Genomic DNA, 25,437 nt, shown 5'->3' with positions numbered 1-25,437 from the left:
GAGTGGCATCCCATCTGATTCTTCTTTTATTCCCAGAAGTCACCATATTCGTCAACAGGGCCACAATTCCTACCCTAGTAATCGTAATCCCCCCCACAATGTTAGGATATAGCACAACGGTTGGTGGCTAAATCTGTTTTGACAATAAACTCCCACATACATTTCCAGAACCTTAATGGCATCCATCTATAATCTATAGTTGATTTCCCTGACATACTGATAAATGCGAGTTTCCAATGAATATGCTTCTCAGCACAGCCATGAACCATCTTCAAACCCCACTCATTTAACCAGCAAGAGAGTTGTAAACCAGGTGTGGGCATCAGCAATTCATGGAGGGGGGATTCCCTACATTACATCCTCCATATCATCCAATAGATGCTCGGAGTCCGTTACCTATTTTTAGGTTAAAGTCCCTCCTAGAATGAGAGGAGGGATTTTGGTTTCTGAGTGTTTCAAAAGGTGGTCTAAATTTAATTTAATATTGTTTAATGAAGAGTCCCCCCATGTTAGCGCACCTGATTATAAAAATGTGCAATAGAAAGTGGGGATCCCTCTGTGGATAGTTTAAAGGAGATAATTTGGAGGGGTTTTCAAAGATTAGTTTAGCTACCCATGAAGCCTTCACCAGTTTTTCTAAACCTCTGAACGGGCAACCTCTAGGTTGTTTAGTTGCACTCGCCTAGAAGGTGGCATATCCATCCAAGCCTATCTGAGATAAGGCCCAGGTTTCTTGGAGCAAGATCATATCATGTGTTTTATTCTGGAAATGTCACCTTTTGTCCCAGGTCTATGGGATTGTCCTGCCAAGTCCCTTTTAGGTTTAAACCATGGCTCTCTTCTTTCCCACGCTTCCCTTTTAAAGCTCTCGTTCCAGGGTGCAAGGGATTCTGGGATTGTCAATCAACCTGTTCCAGCGTGGATAAAACATTAAATCTGTTATCTGAAATGACGTTGCCAGAAGGGATGCCCACAACTCTCCTCTCATTTTTCCCCTTGGATGTGTCCCTCCCTTGTGCTGGACAGATATTGTTAGCCTTCATTTGTAACCTGGGTAATGGGATCAGCCTATTATTAGGATTTTTTAGGAATGGTACCTTAGCAGGTGAAGCCCGCCTTGGACTTACTGAATCCATTTTAGGCCCCCTTATTTGGGTGCTGGCCCAGTGTTATGTTTTATTAATTAGTGAGACAGTGGGCTCGCTTACGTTTTGGCGAAGTGGGTCTAGCTCTAAAATGACCGGTGGTCAATACATGAGCGGTTATTTGATTATGTTTGTTATCACTATTCAGATGGTTGTTTTTTGCTGGGTTAGGCATATTTTCCCATTTCGAGGGAAGGGGTGCCACGGTCTGTCTCTCAGCAATCCTAGTAGGCGCTAACTGAGGTTGACCACTGTTATGTCTTGGTCTCGCTGAGTGAATGTGCTTATGTTCTTATACTTATGGTTCGTCAGTGCAGTCTGCATGGAAGGTTGGTGAGTGCCTGGAATGTTCCCTTCCCTAGGTTCCTGTTGTGTCAGTTGAAGAGAGCCTGGCCCAGAGGAAGGGAGCTGGTGGATGTTCTCCCTCTATGTGACTTCCCTTCCCTCATTCCTGTTATCCTGTACATGTACCTTGAAATTACGTAAAGGTCTTACCTGCAGAGCGGCTCCTGTCTCATCTGCCCCAGAGCAGATCTTATCAATGGCGACGAGGAACTTGAAGAACCCATGAACCAAACCTAAAGTGAAGAAGAGAAGGGGACGGAAGAGTAAGCAGCTGACAGCACAGAGCAGAGATACAGTGCTGTAACGCAGAGGAAGAGAAGACATCCACCGCCCCCTCCGGCCCCAAAGGTCAGCTGACCCCAGGAGGAGGAACAACTGGCAGGCTGGGGGCAGTTAGGGGCACGTTCGTGGCTACAGGGGGCTGCAAGAAGGCCCTGTGAGCAAATTGAGGCCGTTCTGTTTCGCCAGGACACTGGAGATGTCTGAAAAAGTCACGTGAGAGACCAACCTGGCGGCTGTTTCAGTCTGGTAGAGAGAGCCATCCTGTATGTGCATGGCACGACTGAGGCGGCATTTATAGCCTTGGAGAGACTGCATTGTATGGTGGTGAGGCCCACCAGAGCCTGGAGACCTGGAGCAAAGGAGTTTGTCAGAGGAATCTTTCAGCACTACGGTATGTGACCCAACAGGATTGCACCGCCATTGGCATTGTGGAGGACGGGCCAAGACTGGGCGCGCAAATGCCACTGGGGCCACTGGTAAGGGGATTGATGCCCTCTGGCACTTTCCAGCTTTGTTGATCTGTCGTGGTGGAATGGACCGATTTAGTGGTGCGAGCACATCCTTTGGAGGAGCGGGTTCTGCAGTCCCATCCTCTGTTCTGGGTTGTTGTCTGTTGGGCTTCGGCTATTGCAGGAGCTCTGTGCACCTTAAATCTCCTCTACTGAATGCTGACGTCGGATAATGTTGCATCACTGAGGGTGTTTAGAGCAGCAAGAAAGGAACCCTGCTACGTGATTCAATGTGCGATCTAAGGAGTCCTGGAACGCGATTTTGTTTAGTTTTTTCAGACGGTGCATTTTGTAGCACTGGAGAGAGCGGTGGCTGACGCACAGGACATTGCGATGGAAGCTGTTGGTTTTCGTATACAAAGGATGGCGCCATCAGAAGAAGTGAGGTGATGTGGCGGTAAACTTGAGGAAGGACTATCAGTGCTAGGTTACAGGTGCTTTTTTAATGGCGCTCCTTTCATCGTGCCTTTGCGTGTTCTGAACATCATGGGGAGTGCCACTGTGCACACCGCAAAGTGTTATGTGGCATGGCGTGCGCTGCGGCGGATGCCATAATTTCTTTTTTGACGTCGAAACTGTTTTCACTTGAGAGACGCCGTGCTGTACATGTCGGCTGCAGGTTGCTTCCAGTCTCTGTTGGACAGGAACTGTGCTAGGCATTGTATCCCCTTGGATCATTTACTCAGCTAGGAAATGTGTTATCATCTCAGTTAGGGCAACGTTATTCATTCTCGGTATCTTAGCTTTTGAGAACAGTCGTTTCCTTAGTACCAATTGTCATGTCAGGCCTGTGTTGATTATTTTGGAAAGAAAATGTCAATGCCGTCTGGTGAGATCTGCTGTATGTGGTTACTTATGGACGATTGAGTAAAATATATGACGTGGCCTCTGTTTTTGAAAGATAGGATTAACCAATAGTGACAACAATGTTAAATATTAGTTGTATTGAATATTATTATTATTTTGCCTCCAGAGGACGACCCATGTTTAAGGACTTTGTAGCTCTAAGACTTTGAACTCGATTGGAGTAAGAATTGCTCTCATTTAACATGCCTGTATTGCTCAATTTGCCTACGCATGTGTGGAGAGGCCTGTATGTTGTATGTATTGTGTTGTGAACCCCGCCCGCTGGCGTACCGAACCGTGGGCCTGGGTTTGTGTCATGGCGGCCCAATCCTTCTGTTATGTGTGTTGCAAGGCAGTGTCCACTATGGGGCTTGACCTGTATGTTTGTTGTGTGGTGCAGGTCGGTTGTAGGTCAACTGGTCGAATTTAAATGGTCAACAGGACAAATGGTCAACACCAAAAGGTCGACAGGTCAAACGGTTGAATGTTTTTGTTTTGTTTTTTCACATTTTTTTTTATTTGCCTACGCATGTGTGGAGAGGCCTGTATGTTGTATGTATTGTGTTGTGAACCCCGCCCGCTGGCGTACCGAACCGTGGGCCTGGGTTTGTGTCATGGCGGCCCAATCCTTCTGTTATGTGTGTTGCAAGGCAGTGTCCACTATGGGGCTTGACCTGTATGTTTGTTGTGTGGTGCAGGTCGGTTGTAGGTCAACTGGTCGAATTTAAATGGTCGACAGGACAAATGGTCGACACCAAAAAGTCGACAGGTCAAATGGTCGAATGTTTTTGTTTTGTTTTTTCAATTATTTTTTTTTTGGGGGGGGTCCCCCCAACCCCCTTTTTTTTGCTAAAAACCCCTTTTTTCCCTAAACGAAAACCTAAAAAAATATATATAACAAAAAAAAAATTCGATCATTTGTCCTGTCGACCAAATTGTGTCGACAATTTGTCTGTCGACCATTTGACTAGACACCGTGCAGGTCTGCTTGGGAGTATGACCTGGCCATGGGCCGCCCAGCGTGTGGGACACCCGGCACTTGCAGGGGGGTCTAGGACCCTTGCCTGCTGTTCTATTTTGGGTGTTGGACATCGAGCAGTTTTCATCCATTTGGGACGTGGGAGCATTTTCTGAGTTCCACATGGGTCTAGCTAAAATGAGTGTGGTGGAACTCATATCCCCTTGTTGTCCACCAGTCAAAGCCTTTGTGTTTGAGGGTGGGCTCTCAGTGGTGGTGCCTGTAAATGTATTGGCCATTTGTATTTTTTCATCCAGCTTTCCTGAGATAGCCTTAACGTATTCATCTAAGGTACCTTCTATATTTGTCCCATTGGCAGTCCCCGGGAGTTGTTTTTGTTTTTCCTTCTGCAACACCAGCTTGGAAGGTAGCTTTTCTTTTCCCTTTCGTGTAGTGGGAGGTAAAACCTCGCCCTGGGTTGCTACCCAAAGTTCACCTCCATCCGTGTTTTGATCCCCTGAGGGGGTTACACAGAAAATAGGATACCGTGGGCGTCTGTATATGCACTTTTCCAGAGTTCCAATCAGTAAAGCAAATATAAGTGCAGAATGCAAAGTGCTGAGTGCAAAGTGTAAGGTGCAACATGCAGATGCTGTGTACAGAGAGACAAACCCCTTGTTTTTTTCTCCATTTTTTTTTCTTACAGATATTATTTTACTGTTAGCCTTCAAGTTAGAAAAAAACCTCACAATAATAACAAATAAATACTCAACAAAACGACATTTAAGCTAATCAAGTACCTTTTCAAGGCTCTGAACAATTTAAATCTGACCTTGGAGAAAGCAAATTGTTAGCGTCCTTCCACAATTTCTAAATACTGTTTGCATTGCTGTAGGTCCACAAGATGGAGAACAGCAGTATAATATCAGCATTAGTATACGGGAAGCAGAAAATATGATCATATTTCAAACACCATTTGCAATTAACCCCCCCAACATGAGTTTAACTGCGCACTGTATGTGTTTGCCAAAACATTGTCTAAGCAATGACTGGTGACCGCAACTCCATGCCCATGGTTCATTAACAGTTTGCAGCAGCAGACGAGTCATCCAAAACCACCCACTGGGTGGAAGTAGTTACTGGCTGGGAAAACCTAGCCTAGAGGCCATTGTCCATCCTTGCACATATCATCATCTTGGATGGATAAGAATCTTCTGGGACACATGAAAGGTTTCTGACTTTCAGCACTGAGTCGACTGCCTTAATAATATTGTTAATCACTGTTCTCATTTCCGTAGCGTAAGGGTCATACTACAGCTTTCTCAGTCCAGAGTGGCTTGATACGTCAATCCTTTTGACCTTCAACATGGAAAAGTCTGTCTTGTACAATGGCGATTCCTAGTAGGTTGACCATCCTCTTCAGCAGAACAAAAAGTTCCGGTTTCAGTTCTTCAGAATGGACGATGACCACATGATTACCATATTTCAACCAGTCAATGGTTAAGTCTTTAATGAGCCACGTCTTACCGGTTAGCCGCATTATGTTGACATGACCGTGGACAAATGTGTTGACGTCTGTACCGAAAAGGAACACCCGTTGGCAGTCCTCGCTGGACCATGCTGTCACTGCGTGTTCCCCACCACTTGCTTTACACTTCATGAGCGCAAGGATGGTCAGCTTTGCGCGCAGATGTGCAGCCGGGAGGAGTTTGAGCATTGTGGGACCGACATCTTTATCAAACTAATGTGCAAAATAACCGTTGTATGGACAGGCGGTTTTTACCATCTCGAGAAACTTCTTGTTAATTAATTATGTGACACCAAAAAAATCTAAGATATGCATGCCTAGGAAACTCACATGACACTAAAAACATAAAACAGTAGTTATGAAATTCAAGTTTAATTGGCTGACTTCAAAGGCATCAAATGATTAGCAAAAGGTGTCAAGGAGGGAGGGCACTCTGCCTCTGAAATTAGGCCCTGTTACAGAAAATGACTAATGCACATTCCTTGATACACAACAGCGAAAATGCCAAAAATTAATAAAGGATTTGCCTTTGCACTTTGACACGGGGTGGGGGATGCCCAAATGGCTTGAGCCTAGTTCATCTCCCCTCCCCCTGCACCATACCCCTCCCCCTGTCTTCACTGGTCTCTTCTTCTCAGGTCTCTCGTGAGTTCTATGGGAGGTTCTTAGAATTCAATAGGTTTGTTGTTGCTGACAACGGGTCTCTCACCTGAACCTCAATCCCAGAAGGCACATGTAGTCGTAGAGAAACTTATCACACTTTGCTACATGAAGGCCCTTTGATATTAAAGTTAGGACACCAGTGCCAGTGGTAACGGACGATGTCCGGCCACCGACCTCTCTGTCAGTACCAACGTATCAAGAGTCAGTTGGAATATCGAAAATATAGAGGAAGGTACAAGAGGCAGAGCCAGAGTTAAAGGCTGAGCAGTGAGGCTCAAAGGTTCAAAAGTTGGAGAGCCTGCACTTGCCACAATGTTAGTTGAAGAAAGAGGCCTTCCATCAGGCAGATAGATCTCTGTGAGCCCGGCCAGCGAGGGCACTTCTGTCCTTAGCGAGGGAAGGGAGCATAAGTGTAGACTGTGAGGATTTTCCCTTATCCAGTGCTATCAGTGGTTGTCCAGACTCCAGACTGCCCCACAGCCTCATCCTCAACGACAACAGACAGAGCGAAGTCCTGAGGTGCCTCAAACCTCAGACCTCCACAACCTCAAGAGATAAACGGCTCATTTACTGTCCTTAACATCCTTAGGGAGTGGTCGGTGCCGACTCCAGAGGTACCAGGGTACTATGTCAGTTCTATATCAGGTGGATCAGTGCATTCAATACACAGCAAGGAAAACATCAGGGAAACAGCCCGTCCTCCGACTGCTCCGCTCCACTCTTCAGTCGGTAGGCACAGGGTTTTTAAGCGCTACCGGCTGGATCGTTCGCTCACCTGCTCCTCCCTCCTCCTCCTCTAGCAGGGAAACAGTCTCTGCAACAAGTACAGTGGGGAAGAAATGTGTTCATGTGTCTGAGCTGTAGACATTTATAGGTCAAAGGATCGAAAACAAAAGGCTTGAATGCCTTTTTTTCGACTCCAAAAGGACTGTAAAAAAAGTGTCGAATTATTTTTTTTTTTATGGGGGGGTTCCCTCCCAACCCCCGTTTTCTTTTTATAAAAAACGTTTTATGCATACTACACATAAAAAATAAATTAATAAACATTCAACCCTTTTTTTCTGATCCTTTTGGATTCGAACAAAAGAGCATTCGATCCTTTATTTTCGATCCATTGGCTGGACACCGCTGTAGACCAGTGTCAAATCCCTGCTTCGCCCCTTAACCATGGTGTTTGCTTCCAGTTAAATCATGTACTCTCACTATTGCCTAGCTGCCAAAATTAAAAGTCTTCACAGGTGTTTCAGCGTGCATCGTCTGCTACTCCAAAAATCCTTATGTAGTAATAACAGTGCCCATTATACATTGTACATCACAATGTTTATCTGTCGCCTGGCTTACTGGTGGCAATTTCTTTTAATGTAAGTCCCACGGGCTTTAAAGACACATTCCGTGACATCTTTTTTTCTGTAATGTCACTAGATATGCTGTTTGGGGGGACCCCAAACATTTTGCTGCCCATTGACCCTCAAATCCCCAAACCAGCCCTGATATTATTCTACAGTTTGTTGTAATAACATTGTATTTGCATTGCTATTTTGGAAGTAATGGTTATGTTACAAAGAGAGTCATTTTTTTACCAAGCCTTGTAATCCAGGGGCCTCCAAGAAAAAGTCCCTGAGTGTTCCAAGCACACCAACAAATCTAGCAAACATGGTGTGTATATAGAATGTAAGCAATGGACTTAGCAACACACAAGCATAACACCTCAAGAAAAATGTGCCTTTTCATTATTTAATGTACATGATAATGCGAAGGAACCTTGGGTGTCCTACACGAATGCACGGATATATGAAACAATATAGCGTGCAACAATGGTGAACTGATGACTGTACTGAACTGTGAGCACCCTCTAAAGATTGCTATTGTTTTTCCAGTAGCTGAAGCGGCAGCAGAGACATCCCTCGAGGGAGGAAACATGGCACTAGCAATATTCATCCCTGTCGTCATTATTTCATTACTGCTTGGAGGAGCATACATCTATATCACAAGGTACGACCATGATTTCTGCACACCAGCATAATGTCTGTGCTTCTCTAATGGCTATCTCCAAATGCTTTAAGTAGGCTATGCAGGTATGTTATAAACATCATTAGTACCTGGCAGTGGGATGTGGGGGTACCTCTCAGGCAATGAGGAGGCTCAGAACTGGGGCATTACCAGCGGAAATCCCCCTGCTCCGAGTAGCCTCACGGCTGGAGGCCGCCATCTTTCCCCGCCGGGGAATGAGGTAAGTGGTGTCCCACTTCCCCTCTCCGCTCCCGCCACCCACAGAATTCCCTCCCTGCCCCCCATCCCCACTTACCTTTGTTAATGTCCATTTCAGGAGCAGACGCGATGAGAACACTTCTGTCCCTAGCGCGTCCGCTCCTGATCTGTGACAGGCCATCATGGAAAGGAAGAAGGGACTACATATAGACCCTTCACTCCTTTCCATGGCGGCCATTTTTTTCTTTGCTTTTTTAATTGGCAACATGGAAAGAGGGAAGGGACTACCCTTCTCCCGTTTCCATGTTGGCCATATTTTTGTTTACTTTGTTTCTATTTTTTTTAATGGCCGCCAAGGAAAGGGAAAATTGGTTTTGTTTTCCCTTCCCTGGCGGCCATTTCTTCACATTTCTTTTGCTTGTTCCGAAACGCTGGCGCGTTTCAGAACAGAAAAAAAAACTTTTAGTACCCTGGTCTTTTGGTCTGGGGTGCTAATAGCAATAAGTCCCGAGCCGCAGGGGCATTACCGAGTCAGGTAATGCCACGGGGCCCATAGTTACAGGCCGAGCAGCTCGGGGCTTATTGCTTAATTGGTTTAATCTTGGAACCTTAACTCGCCCTTTTGTTTTGCATGGGTGTTAATAGTGTTTTGTGGTTTTTGTATAAAGATGTTCTTTGTGTGCTCTATGTACTTAGAATGTAAATATTATTAATGTTTTTGGTGTGAAAACTATGATGATGGCAGTAAGAGTGTATGATATTGTGAGGTAGTTCTTTGTGTAAGCGTGGGTGTATGTTTTCATTTTGTTTAATTTATTAGCACCCCAGAGGGAGAGCTAGGGGCCTGCCCAGCCAATCAGGAATCTCGGAATGCAGGCTGAACCGCACAGTAATTCCTTATCAGATCCCCAGGAAAGCATAGTGGGATACTAATAACAATAAACCCCTCCAGGCGTGGGCAGTACCAATTCTGTTAGTGCCACGGGGCATTACCTGACCCAGTAATGCCCTGCCCATTGCTGTTTATTGCTTAATTAAAACCTATTTTCTGACTGATTCCTTTGTTTTTTTAAGTGAGGCTCGAATATCTTGAAACACTTGTGTACTGGCGCGTGATAAATGACATCATATCATATCATGTATGTGACTTATGATAACAGATTTGTTTTGGGTGCGGCGGATCATCTGATGCTTTTTGCAGAATATATTTCCTTTTATTGTGTGTCCCTCTGAACCTATTGCACATGTACCACAGCCGTGCTGCATGCTGGGTGCAGCCAATCATCGCTTGAGTTTTGGGGGCTATTTTTCATTTTGTAAAATATTTGTCATTCCTTTTAGTCCTTTCAACCCTAGTGCAGATCACTGACGAGGGGGCGGGGGGAAAGTGTTGCATGAACAAATGCAGAACTGCATGTTGGGTGTGGTTGATCATCTTGTACCTTTCACAGAATATATTTCATCCTGTGGTACATTTTTCTTTTTTTTTATCCCTCCAAGCATAGTGTGCGTGATTGAGTAGGAGTGTGTGTGAGCTGCGAGCTGGGGTTGTCTGTGTATTTCACAGTATATTTTTCATTTTATGGAACGTTTTTCGTTTCGTTTTGACCCCACAATCCTCCTGGCATGTATGATGGCCCTGCAATCATCTTGCGCGTTTCACTGAATATTTTTTATTTTGCTATATATTGCTCATTCCATTTTGTCCTTTTGACATTACTTTCATTCTTGATTTGGAGTGTGCGTGTTTTTCAGGGCTGTAGATGGGTTTGTGCATTTTGCAATATTTTTTGTAATTCTGTTTGTCCCACAGTATCGTGTACATGTATACTTTTCTTTGGCCATAAAAAGTGCATACCTCGGGTTTGGCTTATCTATTTTTAAAAAGAGTGCCATGCAATACTTCAGCATAGGACCTTTGGTTGTGCAAAAGATCTTGAAAATAAAGCAGAAACTGTTGAGATAGCACGGACTAAATAGCGCTTTTTTCAGCCGTGATCAAAACACCTGCAAAAAAACATACCTTTTACAACAATAATGATTAAAACGTCACCACATTTGGCACAAGTGTTTGGATTTGTTCAAATCGGTTGCATTCCATATTTGGTGAACTTTCATGGACGATAACAAAAGTTACAAGGTTAAACATTGTTGCATCGTCGTATAGATCCTTGAAACCCTATATATGTATTGGTGGGAGCGGATGCGTGTTTGCGTGTGTAAAAACAGTTTACATGTTATTAAAACAGCTAAAGTTACAACTTGTAGCAAAGTAATTTCTACAAATGTTGTTAATGCCACCATTAAAGCACAAGCACTCCATCCACTGAATAAAAAAAATAAAGTCTACACATTTTGGGAATGCTTAGGGTAAACACTCTGGTGATAAAATGCGTGTGCGTGCGTGTGTTAATGTGTGGGTATGCTTATTAATTCCAAGCATAGTCTTTGTGCATATGCAAAGATATATGTAATTACCTTTGCCACCCCCTCCAGTTTCAGTTTCAGAAACATTTGGAATCAACAAATCAGTAGTTGTGGGGTTACTGGAAACTGAAGGAGGAGGCATCATAAACTGAATGAGTAAAGGGGAAGGATCGTACATTTTTGGATCAATTTCCAGCTGAAAAACACTGAATCCAAAATGAGGTTCAAACTGTTAAGGCGGCAAGGGGATCTGGGGGGTTGGTGTCACAGCTCTATTTTCAGATTGTATTCTCACCTTTCCAGTGTCCTGCTTTTTTGAGTCTTGTGCAAGTTTCTCTGCCCAAGCTCTCAATGATGCAGTTATTGTCTAGCTCCTGTTTTGAATTCTAACCCTTTCCACCTTCAAAGATTGCATTGTCTGGCCCCAGCTGGCTCGACTGCATTTGTTATGGATGCAAGTGGTTTGCTTTAATGATTGTTTTTTGAGGTGAACAAGCATAGCGTGCCACGGTGTACCTAGCCACCAAAAGAGAAGGTGTGCCCAGTATGACCCCTAAAGATGGGTGCTTAGAGGAAAAGGGAAGGCGAAAAAGATAAAAGCAGGAAGTAGAAGATTTAAGGCAAAGTGTCCCCAAATCAAGAGGCACGGAAAGGAGCATGGCTGTGAGCTGGGGGTAGGGCAGGTGATGAGGCGTGGCTTGTAAGTGGTGCTGGAGTTGCCAGGAGTACAGCAATGGTGCATTTAAGGAGTTTTTCAATGTCATTTCTTTTTAAGTTTCCTTTTCTTTATTACTGGAACTTAGTGTGTGGATGTTTCATTCCTTGGCTAATAACCACTTTGTCACCTTCTTCCCATTAAGCCTGCACATAATCATGGCAACTTAGGTATTAAGGTTCATAAAGGATTTCCTTGGGAAATACAATGGCATAATAGCTGAAGACTAGTAAAAACATAAACACATCTACAATCAAAGAAGATTGAATCTCATACATTGATGTGTGCAAAATGTGTCTTTCTGTTTCTTCTTCCAATAAATCCCATTTCAGTGTGGTAACGAAAAATGTCTATTTACTTTTCAAAATTAAAAACCCATTTTTGGCCTCAAGATTGACATGTATACAAAGAGTAATTTGGACGGAAAGTTCAGGATCTGATGCTTATTTTCGATACTTCATTAAGGTCAATGGCCCTCATTACGACCCTGGCGGAGAGGGGTTTACGCCAGCGTAATGCATGGCGTACCTCTCCGCCAGATTAGGACTTTCCGTAGCGCCATGGCGATTTTTACGCCCGGATTTTCCGGGCGGAAAAATCCATGGCGCTACGGGTCCCCTCGTTAATTACGCCACCGTATTCTACGGTGGCGTAATTAACGCCTTCCCCACTCCCATTATACCCTATGGGGCAAAAATGGGAATGGGGAAGGGTAAATGGGGATTGGGGACTTACCGCCCCGCCAAGGTCGGAATGGGGCGGTAAGTCCGCCAACCCCCATGGCGGAGTTGGCAGCTCTGCGCCATGGTCCATGGTGCAAATTGCACCATGGACCTCCGCCAGGGTCGTAATGAGGGCCAATGTATTTTAACATGCAGACTGCATTGGCAACTTTGAATTGCACATGGTGGATGGTAGCAGATTAAAAACAAACAAGAAAAGAGGGAAAGCAAGTCTGGTGTGACCTGCATTCAGGGATGGCCCTGGAAATCCCTAAATGGAACACATAAAATAGAGAACAAAATAACAGAGACTTTTCTTTTGTAAGGGAACAGGCATTTTACAGATAAACATTGCAATACATAATGTATTTTACTTGTGCCTGGGCAAAGGAGTGTGCTTGAAATTGATGTTGCTATGTGGGCACTAAAAGATCATTCAGCCTGCAGACTGCAGTGCATAGGTGGCCAATAGCGGTGTTGTATATGCAGCGCCATCTTCCTTTTTAACTATGTTTGAGTTAAGCATTTTCTCTACCACACATAGAACTGAACAATCTATAGGTGATAAACATGTTATCATTTAGGTATAATAAGGCACAATGTGGTAAATTCATTTTCTAAGGATTATATCATTTGGTGAAGTCAGGAAACTAGCGGTTGAGCGACATGATGTATACAGGGCCATCCAGAGAGCACTACAGTTGAAAAGGGGTAAAGGCACAGTAGGACAAGTGGCAGGAGGGGGCTGGAGGAATAAACAGGAATGCCCAGATTATGCGGACGAAGGAGGATCTCATCATTAAAAGGGCAAGCAACAGCACGTTCAAGTCCAGACAAACAATGACATTTGGTGAGTACAGTAGAAATAATGTGTAGCGAAGCACACTATGTTGAGCTGGCCAGTACTTCCCTAGAGGGTGGCCATCTCTGTGAATGACTTCCTGAAGAACAGGGCATTTGCTCTTCTGACTTTCGAGAGATCAGTGTGTGTTGCAATTTCACTACCAGAACCGGTAATGGCTCAAAATGTCGCCCTCACAATTACAACGGCCGAAAATGCTGACCATATCACTGGGCCAAACAAGAGCAACCTCCTTTTCCCAAAGTTCTTATGTTTGTCCTGGTCCAGTGACAGGTTGTTGGAAGTTCGAGAATATAGCAGCATTTGATTAGAGTATTTGATAAACTGGTTGCGCAGATATTTGGGTCCAAAGTTCGAAACCACTTTCCTCGTAATGCACAGCACCTTGGACTCATTGCAGAATTGTACAGGTAACCCATGAAGTTTTTTAAATGCCCCAGGTATGTGGTCATACTTATTAAGGTTAACAGCCTGCATATGTGCAGTTTATTTTTTGGGTAAGCACAATAGAAGTCTATTGCCAAAATTCACATTGTCCAGCATAAGTACCTGAGCTATTTGAACCTTGAAGTTCATGTACAGGGCTGGGGAAAAACTATGTAGTATGCTGAGAAGGAATTGCATATGCTCACAATGGCCGAGAAGTCTTGTGGAAGGTAATATTCTAATAGAAGATCTTACCTAGGCTTTTGGCATTCTCAACCGGTGTAAAAGCTACTCCAAGATTATTAGTCCAAGATTTGAAACAAAATTCAGTTAGAAGGGGCCACATAGCAGAATTTCTTTTTCTCCTCGGTCCAAAAAGAGTGGGTTCTCTGACATCCATTTTTGTACAGCTGACAAGCAACCCACAAGGTTTTGAGTGTTGTTTCGGAATTCCCTTCCATGGGTATTCTGAGACGCATGTTATCTGCAAACATATTGAATACAATATGGAAGTAGTCAATTACATATGTGAGTGGGAGGGTGTAGGCATAGAACAACAATGGCGACAATAATGAACTATTGGGGACTCCACGTATGGGATGAAATGGCGTGGATTTTAAATTGTCCCATTTCACCCTAGCTGTGCGATCTTCAGGGAATGACGAAGTGCATTTTAGGACAGGGCTGTCAATTCCAAGATCATTTTTCAGTCTGGGACTAACATTAGAAGGATATCTTCCCTTGTATCGAGTAGCACCGATTCAGTACTTCCCCTCAATCAGAAAACTTGTTGTGGAGTAGCTTAATAGGATCACTATATTTCGGGAGTTGCTTTGTGACTATCCTGTCAATCAGTTTCACCTCCAGGGGGGTCGGTCTGTATCTTGGTCTTAGGGAATCAGTAATGATCAACAATTTCAGGGAGGATGGGAGCTTCCTGATGGACAGACAGGCATTACAAAAGGTTGTGAGCTGTTTGGCCAGAATTGAGATGGGTGAATAAACTAGATCGGATGAGCATATGATTGCTTGTCTTTTGGTCATTTTCTTACATGTGGATAGAGCAGAATCTAATCTAATCTACCCTAATGGCAACAAATGTTACCATGCCATCCATTATGCTTTGGGGGGGGTTCCGTTGGTGCAGACAATTGGATAGGACTGGATTGTTTTTTGCATATAGTGAAAACTCCCCTGCTGTCAGAAAGAATGCATTGGTGAGAGAAACCCATCGTCTTCATTTGGATAAGAGGTCTATAGTGTCAATAGATTCAGTGAAGTGGGTTCTGATATTTGGCAAAGCTTTGTTCCAATGTTCCCCCTACATATTTCAGGAGGGCTACTTCTAGACACCAAAATCATGATGTTGTCATCCTGCAGTGGCCTTTTCTTCCAACAGGAAGAGAAATATTGAACATTCAACATACAACATCTGTGAAAGAATGAGTTGTCCGAATCAGAAGTGCAACTATATTTTTACCACTACATATCTCAAAGAAAGTGACTGGTCCAAGAATTAAAATTATAATTGACAAAGTACAAAATGATTATTTCAGCAATATATGATGCCACAGTAAACAGAAAAATAATACATTGGAATATTGAATAGATTGATATTGAAATACTGGCTCTGAACAAGCACGTAAAGTTGGGAGGCATATCTTTTTCCTCCCACAGTGGGAAACACGTCCAGGCCTTCCATTAATATGATCTTATCAGATAAGTTAGATGTCACAGTCAAGAACTCCCTCAATTCTTTTAAGAAATTTGAGTCAGTGCCATGTTTACCTTAGGTAATGATGACCAGACAATACCCAATTATACCGAGAAATCAGCTGTACCCAGAACATCACCTCAAATATGGAAGGTAATTGAAAAAGTATTTTGTCTGCCATAATCATTTTTTTTCATTTATTCAACTTAAGCTCATTTAGGTTTTATTGTCAATATGTTATATCACTACATTTGAGGCCAACAATCATGTGACATCACTTCTTGTGATAACATCACTGTTAACAGTCATGTAGCGTCACCTTCCGTGATTTCACTATGTTAATCTTGTCTCTTCTATCACATGTGTCTGATCGCACACTCCTTATTCTTAATTAAGGTATATAGCCAGAAACTGTCTGGTCTACCCGAGAAGCAATGGATGAGATATAGTGGTTAGCATCACATGGACTACGCTTTTATAAGAAGGGACATTTCATCCTGGGAAGCACAAGTGCTTTGGTGATGGAGACCATGATCCCACTACGCATGATATGCAGAAGGCGCAGAGATGATTCAAGGGCTCCCAACATTCTGACCACAGACGGTATGGCGCAGATTCATTGTCTGCACCTGAAATCATCCCAATTCTGGGTAATCAGCTTCCCAATACGGGGACTATGGCAGCTCACCCTAATTATGAGCTAAATAGAGGAATACAGTGTAAGTTCTGCCTCATGTTCCTAACCATGTGTAGGCTATCATAGCAGGCAACAAGAACACAACCAATATTTTTGAAAGAAACCATTGCATTAAATGTTGTTGTGGCCTTTTTTTCATGGGCATTGATCCATAGCGTTCTTTCCGGAGTCTTTCATTCATTCCTATGGACGTGTTTATGGTTATTCTTTTTTGGGGGGATGCCTCCACTTGCATTGTTAACACGCAATCTAATTTTGTTTTTTGTTTTGTGCTTTTGTTATTGAACCTAGCCAGGTGGTGGTAGCGTGTGTCATTTGCCCCACATTCTTTCACCTGTCTTGCTCCCCCTTGCTTCTTCATGCCCTCTCTGAGGCAGCAGTGTTGCTATGGAACAATACCCGAGACCCAAAGACCATGACAAGTTCAATGCTGTAGGCGGACCCGTACCACCATAACTAATAGCAGTCTGGTGAGGGAACCCTCAAAATACTGGTAATTGAACAAAAAAGAGACCGGAAAAACATGCTGCATTGAATGATATTGCACACAGACCAGCAGGCAAATTGCCAAGATCTGTCTACAGTGACTGGTCAATAAATCAACGTGTTGCAATAACTTTTTGGATTATATAGGTACTCATGCTAAAAGGTCATGGGCATGTTTAATAGCTCTTTGGTCGCTATACTTTCTCAGAACTTGCAGGACCCAGCACCTGGAAGTCAGGATATTTACATAATAACGATACATAGCGAATACATCACTCGAGTGAAACGTGATTTTCCTTTGAGACAAATGTGGCTTGCACTGATTGGTCATTTTTGTTATCGCATTTTAATATTTTTAACTCAGCATCAACATACAAAACACATATGATTCCTTGTGCAAACTAAATGTTACAGATCATTCCAAAAGAATATGTAGCATGGTAGATTTGAGGAATTGTGTTCATAGCCCATAGCATTGGGATGTGTTCCCTTGTTGGGTCCGGTGACAGCGAGGTTTGATCACTTCTAGAGCTAATGAAGATACATCCTAGAGAGGGCTCCTGGTGCCAGTCAGCTAATCCGTTATGCACAACCAGTGAAGGCTATGTTACACCAGCAAAAATTTTAAATGCACAAGTGAAGCTGTCTATTTTGGCGAGAGAATATCTGAGTTTGACTTGTTTTGGTGTTGCTTGTTTACCTGCTGCTTGTTAGAGTCATGTGTTGTTCGCTTTTGTGCAGCATACAATATTCCTGACACACGTATTTCAGCCGTCACATGTAAATCAGCTCAGACTACTTTGCATTTCCTTTATGCATAAATGAATATTACTTTGCTATGGCAATAATTCAGACAGGGGTCCGTTGTGAAGGCTTTAAGCGGAGAAACCCTGGCTGTTTTATGCAGCACTCCATTAGTAATATGTAAAGTAATCTCTCTCCCAGTCAAATAAACCATTTGAAGGTGGCCGCCATGTTTGTGTGCTTTGTGCATAAGCGTTACATCGTATATTCTGTTCTTGTCTTGTGGAAGATGAGCAAAGACAGGAGTCTCTGACACCATCAGGTAACACGTTAGGCAACGATTGGTGATTCAAGCATACATAAGGACGGAATATTTTAGAAGCAAAAATATATGCTCTTGTCAGTGTCACTTTTGTTTGCTACTTTCCATTTTGAGACAATCATATATACCTAATATATTACGAGGGTGCATAGAAAGGGGTGCAGAGTGTTCATGCTTCTTTCCTTCGTTTTTCAATGTACTTGAGTGTCTTTACCAGGCTTGTCCAACTCCAGGCCTCAAGGGCTAGAAACAGGTCGGATTGTCAGGATATCCCTCGTTAATATTCATGATATACATTTGCATACAATGATTCTGATATCTTGAAAACTCGTCAGGTTTCCGCCAGTATTGGACTGGAGTTGTACAGCCCTGCTCTATACGGAGGCCTAATTTTCTTTCCAACCAGACAAGAAAGGGAAAAAGGCACTGACAAAGCCAACAGTTGTGGCAGTTCTATGGTCAGCTGCTTCCAGGTTAACAACAATGCATGCGGCATGGGTATGGCTGGGGGAACAGGGGGAGAGGAAACGTGGAGGAGGTGTAAAGGGGAATGTAAAATGGTACTGCAGCAGAGGACAGCTAGGTGGAGTGGGTAAATGAAGGGATAACAGTGAATGATGAGAAGAGGTCAGGTGGGTGAGAGGAGAGTGTGTGTTAGACTGGATGCTGGCAGTGGTTGCATGACCTATTATGAGAGGACGGAGTGCTTAAAGAATGGAGATGGGGTGCGCATCAGGAGTCCCAGCCCCAAAGGTAAGGGGCCCTTTTGCCTTGACTCAAACACTTGTGTTGTTACCAGCAGATATGACACTGTGCACAAAAGTGCCAAAGCTCCAAGGATATTTTGGGGGGAAAAGAAGTTGGACAGAAATTTAACATTGCTAAAAAAAGGCAACTGAGGAAATACAACAATATAATATGTTCACAGGGTCACTCGCTTCCCCAAGACCATTCGGGTTTTCCCTTATGTATGTAATGAGCACTCACTAAATTCTCACATGCAATTCAGATTTGTATAAAAAAATAGTTATTTATTTATTTTTTATATCAAATATTTGGTAAAACTATTTCACATCTACAATAGTATAGAGTTCTTTTATACACAATTTCTAAAAAACAGACATTTCACAATAGTATTCAATTCAACTGTACAAGTTCAATGTTATATAGTACTCCAATTAATTAACAATTAATAAAGATAATTTCTCAATAGGGATCTGTTGTTCGCTATCCTCTCTCATAGGGAAGCATACCCCAGTCCATACAGTTTTTAACTATCTGTATTCATATCACCCATTCCTTCTCTCATACAACATTCATACCATACCTGACATGTTTCATTCCTATACACTGTCACACTTATAGCTAGGAAATTCTTCAGGGGTTATGTACCACATTCATTAGAAATGTACATTTGTGTTTGTCTTCTTTCAGATTTTTTTCGTGGGGTTAACTTCAAATGGCATCCCAGCAAGTGTAGGATATTCAAATTTTAATAATCGAAAAAGTATCCCGGTTGTAATTATCATTACATACAACCCGCTGTACTAAATGTTACAGCAGAAGGGAATAATTAACTCAGCTAGCTCCTTCTTTTCATCTGTTTAGGCATCATTTCTCTTTTCACTTGGTACAGGATTTACATGGTCAGGTCATTCATGATTAGTGTTTTCTAACCCTTTCTACATGCAATATTATTTGTCATAGTCTTATAACGCACACTATGGTTTCATCATGCATTATTATGTCCATGGGCGTCACCCTATCTTTTTACCTTTGAAACGATCGCCTCGTTTCTTTAAATTATACTTTTTCCAGTATCTGTTATGACCACACCTCCAGATATATGTAATGGGTAACTGCTCCTCGCCACCTCTGTTAGTCCAATGGGAAACACCCGTGTACAAGAAACATAGAGTGTGCATCGTGAGCATTTTCTCACCTGACTACTAAAAAGTAGTTTTCTGTGAGTATGGCATGCTGACCTATCTGGTCTTGTTTCCTCAGATGTCAGGATGTCATTTCAGCAACTTGTTTAAATTATTTTGCTGAGTCCCTCATTTGTGCTAAGGCTTCCTTAGTTTCTCCTCTGATTGGTTTATCTTGGGTCTCAGTGGTCCTGACTGTGGAGGACACAACACAGCATCAATCTTCCAAAAGCCTCTAACACCGTTTTTAGCCTAGCATCTAGTTGGCTGTACGTTTTTATTCAAAGGCATGCACATTAGCACCTTTTAGTTCTTACCCCCACAACTCAGATGATGTTTGGCTATAGTTGTCCTGAGTTTTCCAAAGTACGTTGGCTTAATTGGCAATTCTCAGCGGATACCAGTGTGCCTTGGGCTGGCAGTGGGGTGTCCTCAATAGGTATATTGATGGATACACTCCACATTGTATCTAGGGAGAAGGGAAATAACGGGGAAAGGAAAGCTAGATCATTCCTCTTTCATTTGGCTGGCCCAGTCTGTTGTTCCCTCGTATTACTGAGACAGCCTACTTTAGCTCTCTGTCCCTCCAGTCCTACCTGGGACTGCCAGGACTGACAATGAGGAAAAGTAGGCGAACGGCAATGTTAGAAGAAGATCAAGCAGACGGAGGAGAAGGCAGACGATCTAGACAGGAGCTGGGCAAGGAGCAATCTGAACCCCAGAAGGGGCAGGGCATCAAAATAAATCCCAGGTAAGACTGGAGGGACAGAGAGCTAAAGTAGGCCATCTCAGTAATACGAGAGAACAGTAGACTGGGCCAGCCAAATGAAAGAGAAATGATCCCGAAGAAAGGATCAAAGGGAGGCCATTTGAAGTTAACCCCCCCCCCCAAAGAAATCTGAAAGAAGACAAACACAAATGTACATTTCTAATGAATGTGGTGTGTCGGGCTTTGAGTGCTTTCTGGAGGCTGATTTTTCTGAAAAATAAAAAACATAACATTTCCAGAGATAGTTCATAATTATGCAAATGTTTGATTTTGACCACTTTCTTTTAGTAGTACTAATGCTCACCTCATCGAATTGTGTGCTCAGTGTGTCTGTATTGTTCTTTAATGCCTAGCCTGCTTTTATATTTTTGTGTCCTATTTCTCATTCTGTGGATAGGTATGGAAGGAATGTGCTTAATAATAGGTTATCATATGTTTCTCTTCTAGAGTATTATTTCGATATTTCATGGTAAATACATCCTACAGAATTTCTGCATGATAACAGACGTGGCTGATGTGTTTAGTCCCGCCATTGGGATCCAGAGAACCACAAGGAGTCAAGCCCTAAACTTAACAACCTAATTTGACCTCTAGAGTAAAAAGTATATAAAACAATGATCGGTTTCGTTTGTTGACATGTCATGTAACCCCCTTCTTTCTACAGTAGAATGCAGCTAGGTTGGCATTCCACTGCACACACGTGCAGCTCAGAGTTATATAGCTTCAACTGAAACAAAATGTGATGGTGTGGTCATCAAATGCCTAATTTATTGTTAACCATATACAGTCATATCAGAATCAACGTCCAGGATGATAGAAAATTTGAACATCGTAAACACTAGAGGTGCAAAGAGAATATTCATCCATAGCTATAGGTATTGATGGAAAGTGGCTTAAGAGACCAGAAAGGTAAGAGGGGGAAATGCTAGTGTGAATTACAGGGAGAATGGTGGTGGTAGGGGGCAATGTGTGAATGTGGGAGGAGTGGGTCAGTGGCATACCGAACCTGAAATGTGGCACTAAGCTATCTCCTCTGAAACCTAATATAGACCGATTCAGGTGCAGCAGGAAGGCGAATGAAACCCATATACGACTCCCTATGACAGGAGTGTCTCCATGAGAAGAATGCTTTTTACATTTATTTTCCTCGACTTCTTCTAATTTGACCACCGCTGTAGCCATGTTTCATATTGGTGCTTCCTGTATGACTTCCAATGCTGTAGCATCTTCTTTCTCTATCAGTCGTATTCCCAAGCAAGGATAAGGAAGCATCCAATCTCCCTAAGCTCATTCTTTCACTTACCTCCGACCAAATGGTCACATGATCGTGCAAGACCAGATCATATGAGCATAGGAGCCAGCAGATAACTGGCTGTCTAGTCCCAAGCTTACACCTTCTACTGGAAGGGTAGGGGCACCAACAGGTCTTCAAATTTGACACTCCCTCTTTTATCTTCACCTACCTTTCTTCTCTTCTTTCACTCTCAGCCTTGACTATGTATTCCACTAATGATGCTGCCTGTTCTATCATTCCTTAACTGGGGCTCATGATTCTCTGTATCCTACCCCCCCTTTTCACACCCACTTGAAAACCTCCTGAGACAAACTCTTCTTCATGACGAACACTGGTGGCGAAAGTCCCACTCCACTGTAGATCCTTCTATCCTCTCTACAGTCTACTTTTGATGCAGCCCTCTTCTCAGCTAAGCAATCTTTTTGTTCTGAGCTTCGTAACCTGAGAGTCCACTTGGATTCTTCCCTTTTTTCACTCATCGTGTTTCCTCTCTCTGGCGCTCCTGCAGAGCTCAACTGTTCAATAGTCATAAATCCAGACTTTTTCTTTCATTCCATGCTTCCAAGCTCTGTGTTTCTTCTCTAATGTTTTAATGCCTTTTCTCCTGCTCCTCTTTGCCCTCCCCGTCTTGCACGTAAGCCCCCTTAAATCCATCTATAACTCTTCAATCCGTCTTCTACTTTCTCTTGCTGCTCCTGACTCGGTTGCTCCATTCATTTCTAACCTTCATTTGCTACCCCAGATTACATTGTCTTTGCCCTATCTTCAAGTATCGCCATAAACTTTCCACGCCTTACCTGTCTTCTCCTGTCTCATTTTACTCCCCTACCACTCTCTTTACTCCCAATCTTTGCTTCTCTTAGCTATACTTCCGTGTGCTCTGTCCCTCTTTCGTTCTTCTTTCCACTCTTGCTTGAGAGATTGTCTCCTTTCTTCCTAAACTGGCATATTATATCTTGTTCATTATTCATTTGTTGTACCGCTTTGGCACATAGCACTTTATAAATTCAAATTAAATACAAAAAAAGATGCTACTTTGATGCCCCTGTTGTACATTTTAGTCTGTGGAGCAATCCTTAATATTGCTAATCGAAAAATCTACATTTGAGGAAGGTCGAATTAATAGTCCTCAACAAATAAAAAGCTCACAACAGAATAAATGGGCCTCCTTACAAGGTTGGCGATAACCCGCCACTGCTACTGGCGGGTTTGCCGCAACCTCATGACACTGTTTCCGCCACCTGATATCCCGGTGCCACCGGGATATTACAAGTCCTCACGTTCCAGCATGTCAGGCGGCTGGAACTGTAAGTCCCAATTCCCCTGGAATCCCACAGGACTCGATGGGAATGGGGACACAGAAGCACCAGCACCGTTGCTTGCGGTGCTGGTGCTTGTGTGAAAACCATGCCTGCAGGGGCTGGTGCTCCAAGCAGGTCAGACCTGCCGGGAGAACCGGCTCCTGCAGGCATTCTCGTAGTCTGGTGGTCCAGAAAGGGTGCTGGTACTTTGCTACCGGCACCCTTATTTCCGGACCGCCAGGTTTGTAATGAGGCCCATTGACATTTACCAAGTTACAACGGTTAAGAAATGAAGGGAACCTGTAAGGCCTTGGCACCTTCACAATGACAAAAAGGCTCTCTTAGACCATTAAGTCAATGGTATTTAGCTGTTAGCATAGAAAAAATAAAAGACACATATGTCCAACTGAAGGAAACCAAGTGCCCTGGTCCTTATACTTCCTAGAGTTTAACAAGTGTTTGACTATTTCTGTGGGCTGAGTAATGTATTTTTTAGATTCTGTTTCCAGGGCACCCTCCTGTTTCCATGTGATTGTAGAGGGTAAATAAATCGAAAGGCTTAGGATATGCGTGAACCAATTTCCATAGGTTTAGGTGAAAGAAGCATTGAGGTAAAACTTTCAAGGTGCATGGGTCTCCACTGGCACGTCTTGGAATTCTGCTAAGAACTAAGAATTCTGCCACGATAACCAGCATTCAATACAACGCGGTAAACTATCCCTTCCAAACCTTCCCAATTCCAGACACTAGGTCCATGCACCCTTTTCCAAAGAGGCACCAGGTCCCTCTTGCTCATTCTTGGGATCTGAAAACACAATCTGCTGGGATGGGATGGACAGTGAATCCGGAATGGTAAAAGCTATAGTCAACTGATGCGCATAGGAATATTCATCCACAAGGGACTGTCCTCCAGTGGTGATAACTCTCTGGAAGGCACTCATACTATATTAGCAGAGCACCATTCACTTTTAGCGCCTAATTTACAAAAGTGTTTTGAATGGGAAAACCCCATTGGGAAATGATTTGTAAATCAAGCCTTGGGCCTTTTAGCCTCAAGCCTGTCGTAGTGCTCCAGACGTGAGATTAACAGAAAGGGAAACTTTATTAATGTAAAGTAGGGTGATTTTTCGTTTAATTTCTGAACAGTAACCATGATTTTCTCTTCACTTAGGTGCCGGTACTATTCCAGTTTACGCCTGCCGCTGATGTACTCTCACCCCTACAGCCAAATTACTGTAGAAACAGAGTTTGACAATCCAATCTATGAGACCGGGGTAAGCTACTCAATGGACAACCTTTCCTCGCATTGTACTAAATCAAGTCAGGAGAACCCATCACACTGATCCAGCAATAAGTGTGATTTCCCCTGGAAGAGGGATATGTAGACATATTGCCCCATCTACTCTATCATTGCTTTCTCTGCTAACTGGAAGGGTTGGATAGGAGTTAGCAAGAACACAGTTGCAGCATGTGATTCTGTACGTCAACACCACAATTCGCTCCCAGGGCCCTATTCCGATCTCAGCGGCAAAACTGAAAAATGCTATTAAGATGATACACCCCAAGGCAGCACGACGCGCCGACCCTGTATATAACGGCGCGCGACCCAAGTTAAGGGCCCGAGCACAACGACGACCCCTTAATGAGGCCGGCTGTGCCATTACTGAATGGGTCGGCCTGCTGCTGAGGGGCATATCTCTATTAGCACCAGTGTACTTATCTACACGGGTGCTAATGGTGTTTATGAAAACATTTTTAAAAAGTACCTTTCAAGCACGCCCCAACACTGCGTAATGCTGTTGGACCAGAAGTCCATTTTAAATGTTGATGACGTTGGACGTCATCAACATTGAAAACGGGCTTCCTGAATAACAGCACAGCACGACGCCAGGCCATACTTCAGAGGTATGGTTTTTATTTTATTTTTAAAAAAACACACTCTTGGCAACCCCATAGGCAACTACGTGGTTGCTAAGAGATGAGGTGGAAGGGGGAGCAGGGAAGGGGTCACTGGCTGCCCAGGCCACTCAGAATCTGGGCTTGTACCATACAGTACAGCATGTGTGCCAAGCCTATTGATTGGCGGGCGCCCCCTGCAGGGTGCTAATGTGCGGTAAAAATAGAGTTTTGTTTGTTCTGCCTTGCTCTAATGATTAAGGAAAAACTGGGTACATAAAAATCTCTGGCATTTTTTAGAGTTTTACAATAAATGTGCAATCCATAAGTATGAAACACACTTATTTACTGAGGCATTGATACAGGAAAGATCCAATAAGTTCTTGTCACTCACCACCTTTTTTAACACACATGTACATGCAAAATTATGCCACCGTGTTGGAGGCAGTAACTGAGAAACGTTGGCTACAATATGTGGTGCACGCCGATTCCTGTTGTGTATGTTGTCATTCTCAAATGATTTTTTTCTGCGATCAAAAGTAATGGTGGTGTTATTTTACTGTTCACATATTTCTATCCATTTTGTCATTTCCCAAACATGGGGAAATTTAGCAAAAATGCTACCTATACTCTCAGATAATATAAAACGA

At 43.2% G+C, this 25,437-nt stretch overlaps 1 protein-coding gene across 2 annotated transcripts in view; it reads left to right on the top strand.

Annotated features, from left to right (window-relative positions):
* SEZ6L (seizure related 6 homolog like) overlaps positions 1–25,437 on the top strand; it is a 1,952,755-nt gene that overhangs the window by 1,880,291 nt on the left and 47,027 nt on the right. Inside the window, exons 15-16 of one of the 2 annotated variants that reach the window (XM_069619379.1) lie at positions 8,157–8,268; positions 24,063–24,165. In XM_069619379.1, coding sequence (XP_069475480.1) covers positions 8,157–8,268; positions 24,063–24,165 — 215 coding nt within the window. Of the gene's footprint in view, positions 1–8,153; positions 8,269–24,062; positions 24,166–25,437 lie in introns of both variants that reach the window. The other variant, XM_069619378.1, reaches the window with a different exon arrangement.

Source organism: Ambystoma mexicanum, chromosome 10 (genome assembly GCF_040938575.1).
Source record: "Ambystoma mexicanum isolate Mex_15411 chromosome 10, UKY_AmexF1_1, whole genome shotgun sequence".
NCBI lineage: Eukaryota > Metazoa > Chordata > Amphibia > Caudata > Ambystomatidae > Ambystoma > Ambystoma mexicanum.
Note: the sequence above shows the minus strand (reverse complement) of the source record. Positions and strands in the feature narration are given on the sequence as shown.